Source organism: Meles meles, chromosome 4 (assembly GCF_922984935.1).
Source record: "Meles meles chromosome 4, mMelMel3.1 paternal haplotype, whole genome shotgun sequence".
NCBI lineage: Eukaryota > Metazoa > Chordata > Mammalia > Carnivora > Mustelidae > Meles > Meles meles.
In genome coordinates, this window is record NC_060069.1 from 22,481,137 (window position 1) to 22,488,521 (window position 7,385).

General features: G+C 51.9%; 1 protein-coding gene across 2 annotated transcripts; it reads right to left on the reverse strand.

The window, feature by feature from the left end:
* Positions 1 to 603: 603 nt before the first annotated feature.
* Positions 604 to 7,172, reverse strand: EOMES (eomesodermin). 2 transcript variants are annotated; one of them, XM_046001341.1, is made up of 6 exons: positions 5,905 to 7,172; positions 4,766 to 4,920; positions 3,991 to 4,112; positions 3,389 to 3,547; positions 3,238 to 3,299; positions 604 to 2,416 (listed from the first exon to the last, which is right to left on the reverse strand). In XM_046001341.1, exons 1-6 carry the CDS (start codon positions 6,786 to 6,788, stop codon positions 1,735 to 1,737), a joined length of 2,064 nt encoding a protein of 687 aa, XP_045857297.1. In that variant the 5' UTR covers positions 6,789 to 7,172; the 3' UTR covers positions 604 to 1,734. The 2 variants fall into 2 exon arrangements, with proteins under 2 accessions (XP_045857297.1, XP_045857296.1); XM_046001340.1 differs by having other exon boundaries at positions 604 to 2,473.
* Between the last annotated feature and the right edge of the window lie 213 nt (positions 7,173 to 7,385).

A 7,385-nucleotide genomic window follows, 5' to 3' on the forward strand; every position in this document is an offset into this window, starting at 1 on the left:
GCAGCCCGCCGGCGGCCGGTGCGCTTGGGAGCTCCGTGTAGAAAAAAGCCGCAGGTTGGAGCTGAGGCTGAGTTGTGGGCGGCCCGCTTCCCGCCGCACTGCAGGGACCAGTAACCCGTGGGCGCTCAAAGGGCCGCGGGGGTTCCCGGGGAGCCCACGTGGGTTCAAGGATGGGTGGCCCCCAGATAGCCTAGGAAAAAGCCCAGAGAACGAAGTGGTCACGGGCCGAGGCAGGGCCCGGAATCCAAGGGCTGGGGGCTGAGGTTTCCCAGGCCGCCTTAAGCCTAGCATAGGCAATTCTGCATCTCTGCAATCTCCCCTCTCCCCCACCCCCACCGGCCCAATACCCATTGTCCAGACTTCCCAGTGGGGTGAGGAAATAAACCCATTCATCTTCAAGAAAAAAAGAAGATAAACAAAAGCAACCCCACCCCCTCAAGACTACAGCGTCCACTCACAGATTCTCGAGCCTGAGGGTGGGGACGGGAAGGGGGTGGGGGTAGGTAGGGGGCCGCAGTGTTCATGCTGGAGAAGGGTGGAGAGGGAAGCAGAATAAGATCTTTTACACAAAGATTACAACTCCAAGTACAGAAGACAGAGCTATACCTGTTCCCTTAATGAACCACATTTATTAAAAATGACTAAGACTGTACATAAAAACCCAAGATCTCTAAAAAGCCTATAGGAGCTGTGGCATCAGGTTTTCGTTTCTTCACATTACCCAGCTGGGTAGTGGGGATGGCAAAGAAAGAGGGTGAAATAGAGGAGTTTTCCTTACACACGTTTCAAGTTAGTACAGAGTAGCTGAATACATTCTTAACTATCTAAGAAGTAAACAGAATATTCCCCAATATCCGGGATGATGAGAGAACCTATTCCCTAGCCCCCTGGCCCTGCTGTCAGGTGATCTGCGAATTCTTGACAAAGCCAAAGCACCAATTTTCATCATCTCAGACACAGAAGTAGACTATTTGTACAATATATCCCCACAGTATTCTAAGTGTATCTAAGCACACACAAAACTGTACACTTTAAAATTCTCTTTTCTTCTTTTTTGGCGACTCCCTCGCCCGCCCTCTCCTGAGTCCTACCAGCCACCCCAGCCCACAGCAGAGGCCTAGCCAGTGAAACAGTCCCGAACTAGGGCCAAACATGGCTTGCTTGGAAAGCCTAGGAGCAATCAAAGTCAGGTAAAGCCAGCACCATCACATACGGTTTTTCTCACCTCCCAGGCCTAGCTATCTTTTGTCCCTAGCAGAAAGCAACAGCAAAAAGTCCCCTGTTGAAGCTTAAGGCCCAGCCCTTCTCCTCCAGAGGTAAACACCTTGCCACTCTGGGATTCTCTTTGCTTACAGATTTACACATAGGAATGAGAACCAAAGCTTTCAACTCATCGGCTAGCACTCAGCACTGGAATCTTCATAGCCCGATTCTCTGAATATTTAGTGCCTCCAATAAATAAATCCAGAACCTTGAATAACCTTCAACTTTTAAAATGCTTTAAAGTCCTTCATTAATTTTATTTAAAAAAGAAAAAAAATGCGAGGCTTGTTTCCGTTACCTGCAGCAATCAAAAAGCTTTGGCACCTTCTTTTAGAGGATTGCACAAAACGGGATGCATCGAGGTGCAATGCAAACGTCTTTTTGGCAAACCTAGGCAAAGAAGACAACAAAAAACACCACCAAGTCCATCTGCAAAAAGTTAGCTCATTCTGACGAAGCTAAAATAACTCCTTAGGGAGTTGTGTAAAAAGCATAATAGCCCCCCATGCCTTTTGAGGTGTCTTTACTGTACTCTTCAGCATTAATGTCCTCACACTTTATGGAGGGAGAATTTTCATTACTAGAGGTGCTAGGAGACAGCCGCCGTCGCTTACAAGCACTGGTGTATACCCCCGAATCATTGGAATCCAGAGACTTGATGGAAGGGGGGGTCTCTATCCAAGAAGAGCTAATTTCTTCTTTGACTTTCTCCTTGGAGAGTTGATCTTCAGAGAACACAGGGGGGCTTGTTCTGGAGGTCCATGGGAGTCCAGCTGCCATCTTCCTCTGGTAAGAGCCTCGACCTCCCCACCCTGCCATGGCAGGGAAGGTTGGGTCAGGGTAATAGCCCAGGGCATGGGACGTCTGGAGGGGCAAGGATTTAATACCATACGGGAGCAAGGTGCTAGAAGTGTATTCAGACTCATAGGAACCGATGTCTAGTTTGTTGGTCCCAGGTTGCTGGACAGGCGTGACAAGCCACCGCTGGGGAGGGTTGGCCACCTCTTCGCTCTGTTGGGGTGAAAGGAGGCCGTTGGTCTGTGGCACGGTTCTCTCGCCATTATAATATCGGGCTTGAGGTAAAGTGTTGACAAAGGGCTCCGGGAAGAAGGACTGAACGCCGTACCGACCTCCAGGGACAATCTGATGGGATCTAGGAGAATCCGTGGGAGATGGAGTTAACCTGTCATTTTCTGAAGCGGTGTACATGCTACAATATAAAGAGAAACACTTAAAAAAAAAACAAAAAAACCTAATGTTGTCCCCAAATAACCACCTCCCAGAAATCAGAAAGGCTCACAGAGTGGGCTGTACTGGGCACGCTGATATGCTGGAGTGGAGGGAGAGAGGTAGGAGATGTCCTGGCCCATTTCAGCTGACACTTGGCTCATACGGAAAAAGTTTCCTCCCAAGCACTAAGTATTTAAACTATAGAAAAATCCACCTTCGCAAGTCTTAGAACTTGAACAGCGTAACAGCTCTCCTTCTCAGTGTCATGGAAGGAATGCTGGCTGTGCTGGTAGAAATCCCACTTGTAAATGGTCTTGTGGGGCCTTGCTGTTTAAGGTTGTGAAAATTACATCCTCTTAGTCTTAGGTTTTTGTTATGTAAAAAAAAATTTAATAATAATGAAAGAGGGGGAGTAATACCTATTCCTCAGAGGATAAAAAATTTGGATCAAATGAAAAGGAACGTACATAAATGCAGATTATGAAAATTTCAAATCTCCCCTCAAATGTTAAAAAAAAAATAGCTTTTCATTTTTTAGCCCTTAACATTGCTTTAGAAAGTAACAAAGCCCTTCTGTGAAGATTTAAAGCAAGATTAGCCAAGGGAAAAAAACGCAACAATAAAAATAGGTGAAAGTCCCCAACAAATGTGAAAGCTCGTTCTAGAATGTTTTCTCGGAAGTGTCTGGTGAGGTATGTCCTGTTCAAAGATGACCATGCAAATCTGAATAAAAGCTGCACTTACGAATCATAGTTGTCTCTGAAGCCTTTTGCAAAGGGGTTATGGTCAATCTTTAGTTGAGTTATCTAGAGAAGGGAGAAAAAGAGTCAGTCGTTGAGTGCTGTATCATGCTGGACCTATAGCTGTAGAGTCTTGGGACACGTGTGACACTCACATCGGTGTTCTGGTAGGCAGTCACCGCAATGAACTGCGTTTCGGAGAAGGTAAAGGTCTGAGTCTTTGAGGGCTCGTTCAGGTCTTCCACGCCGTCCTCTGTCACCTCAACAATGTGCAGTCGCGGTTGGTACTTGTGTAAAGACTGCAACACTATCATCTGGAAATGGTAGAGAAAAAGAGCTGCCGAATCCAAACAAAGTCTCTTAGAGGTAAATCTTGACAAACTACTTGTTTTGGAATGGGACCCCTGCTTGTTTCCCACTGACAGTTCCCTTTTTCTAGAGCCATTTTTAAGATCTTAGCATTGTTGCTTTTGAGCCTTAAAACCCAGCTGTCTGGGTGTGCCTGTTTGACAAACACTCCTTCCTCTGTGCTCACTAAGTCCCCCAAAGATTTTAGTATTTCTTCTCCTAATAGTCAACTCACTGTTAACCGAAATCTATGACAATGAGAGAGGTCAAAAGAGAGAAAAATAAAAGGTTAGAACTAGGTGAGCAAACAGGTAACGGCTGCAGATATCACAAATACAGTGAAGAGTATGGAAGCTTGTTAGGAAAAGAGATCTAGGGCCGGAAACCACCCCATCCTCTGTCACTCTACCTGGGTGTTGTTGTTATTTGCGCCTTTGTTATTGGTGAGTTTTAATTTCCCAAAGGAAATCTCCTGTCTCATCCAGTGGGAACCAGTATTAGGAGACTCTGGGTGAACATACATTTTGTTGCCTAAGAGAAAATGAAACAAAACACAAAACCCAAGCAGATAGGGCTGATTACACAGGGACACAGGGGAGGGATGGATGTCTGTCACTTTGGGGCAAAGATTTCAGAGCTAGTCTTCAGGCACAAGTCTCCCCAGAGTTCGCTCTCCACCTAGACTGCACTGACAGCCCTCCCAGGGCCCCTGTACTTTGGGCACCTTCCTTGGACAAGGCAGTCATCTTAATGCTACCTCAAAATACATAAAAGGAGCCACCGGAAATGTCTCTTGAAGGTCAATTTGGGGGCCTTCTAAAGCCCAAAGGGCAACGACGATGCAAAGTGGTTGGGTTTTCAAGGGTGGACCCAACCTTGGGGAAGGCTTTCTTAAGTGAAGGTTGGAGTGTCAGGAGCCCTTTCCACCCAAGAGCATTTAGTAGGAAAGGTGGGGGATTGTGGGGAGAGGTAGGGTCATGGTTAAAATACCAAAGTTTATATTCCTAGGCAAGGAATCTGACTTGGCAATTCTCCCCCTCTCTGATTCCAACCATCAACATCAAGGAACTCATACTAACACCTCTAGGCCCCAGATGAGGGCCAAGTCCTCGATTTAAATGTGAGTTTTCAGAATCAAGAGTTCACCGCCCTCCCCTCCCTTCCTGGGCCTCCTCTCTCCTCACCCTGCATGTTATTGTCCGCTTTGCCGCAGGTCACCCACTTGCCCCCCTGGAATCGCCAGTGGTTGGGGTCCGCCAGCACCACCTCTACAAACACATTGTAGTGGGCCGTGGGATTGAGTCCGTTTATGTTGAAGCTCAAGAAAGGAAACATGCGCCTGGGCAGGGGAACAGAAGCAGGATAAGCGATTTAAACCCAGATGAGGGAGAGCAGGCCCGCACCAGACCAGGTTTGCCAGCACCTTGGGGCCGGTAGGTCGGAGTGGGACATTGAAAAGCCTACAGAAAGAACAGAATACCGGTCTAAAAAGGGGCCTTACTCTGCAAAATAGTTGTCAACTCCGGGAACATCTCTTTTCTGAAACAATTTGCTCCAAAGTCAGTATTTCCCAAATTGAAATGCCACTGCACCCTCTTCTCACTCAAGTCCTCAATTTTTCTTCCAGGACGTTAAAAATCATTCGTTTTTCTACGTTTAAGTACCGGAGAACAAACAACGTGCAGTTGTTTGCGTTTAAATTCTTAAATTGTACTGGTCAGGCTAAAAGTTCCCCTGAGCGCCCCTCTCCCAGCTCCCACCCTTCGCTTTCCCCGTTCGTGCCCGCTGTTAGCAGTTGGATGGGTATCAGAACTTTCTCAAGTCCCGAACCCCACCAGGTCTGGCTCCAGGGCGTGCCTAACCAACTACCCCCACCAACCCACCCTCCGATGCCCATCTCCCCGAGACCCCCGGTGGAGACTCAGGCGCCAAAAACTGCGGGAGCCCATCTATTGCGCTCTGGAAGCTAACCTTTGCGCCTTTCCCCACCCGCGGCTCCTCTCCGGTATGCAGGGACCAGCTCGGTATGCAGAGCGGGCGGATCTAGTAAATCCAGCTTTGTGGACAAGCCCCAATTTCCATTTCCGCCTCCTTCTCGCCAGTCCAGGTGAGGGGGACCGGAGGGGAGGGGGAACAGCTGTAACATTGGGATCGTGCACAAACCGGTGCGCGGACCGGGAGGGACACCGGACTGGAGATGCGCGCGGAAAAACACTTTTCAAGCAAATCGTGGAGAGAACGGGCCCAGCTCCCTCACCCCCGGCCTTCCCCACACAGTCACTCAATTGTCATTCACCTCGGGGCCCCTCCGCGCTGCGCTCACCTGCCCTGTTTCGTAATGATCATCTCGGTTTGGTGGCGGTGGAATTTGAGCCACAGAGGCCGGTTGCACAGGTAGACGTGGGCACGGAAGCCGGAACCAGGAACCCCCAGCCCCCCCAATCCTCCGCAGGACCCCGCAGCTGCCGCCCCAGGGTACGGCCCATAGAGCGCAGCCCCCTGGCTGTACTGATAGGCCCCCGGGCCGCCTGCCCCGCCGCCGCCGCCGGCGCCGGCTCCGCTACTCGCGCCGGCTCCGGGGCCGAACTGTGCCCTCCCAGGTGGGCACACAGCTGCCGGGAAGCCGCCGGGGGGCAGCATGGAGCCGTAGGGGTAGCGCGCCCCGTTGGGAGTAGGGTAGACAGACCCGTGGGGCGCCCCGGCCGCCGCCTGGTAGGGAAAGAGCGAGCAGGGCGCGGCCAGCTCGGAGCCCTGAGGCCCGGGGGACTGGAGGTAGTAGCGCTCCGAGCTCAGGCTGTCCATGGAGTAGCGCGCGGTGGCGGCGGCGGCGGCGGCCGCGGCGGCGGCGGCGGCGGCGGCTGAGGGCAGCTCCTCCTCCCCGCAGGGGGAGCCCTTGCGGCCGTCCGGGGGCCCGGGCTTGGCCACTGCCGCGGCGCTGGCGAAGGCGTCCCCGGCGTCGGCGTCACTGAGCATGGCCGCGGGGGCCCCCGCGCTGGCGGCTGTGGCTTCCCCGCTCCCAGTCTCGCACGAGAGGCTGCCAGGGAACTTCTTGGGCGCTTTGTCTAAGTCCAGCCTCTGAGGCGAGGGGGCCGCGCCAGGGAGGTGGCCTGCGCTCCCGCTGCCTCCGCCTCGCGCACTCTCCAGCGGGTAGAAGTGCGCGCCGGGCAGGTTCACCGAGCTCACCAAGAGCTGCTCCCCTAACTGCATGCTTTGCAAAGCGCAGACGGCAGCTGGCTGCTTCCTCTCCTCCCGCGGCCTTAATATAAAGGCAGGATGGGGGAGCCAGCGCCCTCTTCCGAGGGGAAGGTAACTTCCCCTTCCTCCGGTGCTGGGGCTACCCACCTGGCCGCACGCGGGCCGCTAAGGCGCGCACTGGCGCGCCCTGAACCCAGCGTCCTTTCCGCGAGGAAAGCGCACTGAGTTTGAAGGCAGGAGATGGCAATGGACCGAAAAGCACTCTTTCCCTTCCCGTCCTTCTTGCCTCTCTGGACCCCCGACCTCCTCCGCACTCACACCCAGGAAGAAGAGGATTTAGATCTCTGTCCCCATCCACCCACCAGCGCTAGCCTTTCTGCCCTTCTCGACTGCCAAGGCGTGGGTCAAGTTGACCACTTGGAAACTTGCGGGCTGTCATTGGCTGCTTTATATATGTGCGGTCAGGGAGGGGCTTCGCGGGCCCACAGCCCGGGGACTCTCCTATTGGCTGATGGAGGTGACACTAATTCAATTAGGCATTTACTAATTGGATCATGTCGACTGCGACTTTCTTTCCCTTTAGTCTTTTTTTTTTTTTTTTTTTTTTTT

Bases quoted from the DNA above. Each gene is read 5' to 3' on its own strand.
- EOMES (XM_046001340.1), bottom strand. From the start codon at position 6,788: ATGCAGTTAGGGGAGCAGCTCTTGGTGAGCTCGGTGAACCTGCCCGGC. The intron at 4,113-4,765 runs GTGAGGAGAGAG...ATTTTCTCTTAG, and splicing joins AGCGGACAATAACATGCAGG to GCAACAAAATGTATGTTCAC. The intron at 3,300-3,388 runs GTGAGTGTCACA...TCCCTTCTCTAG, and splicing joins CTGCCTACCAGAACACCGAT to ATAACTCAACTAAAGATTGA.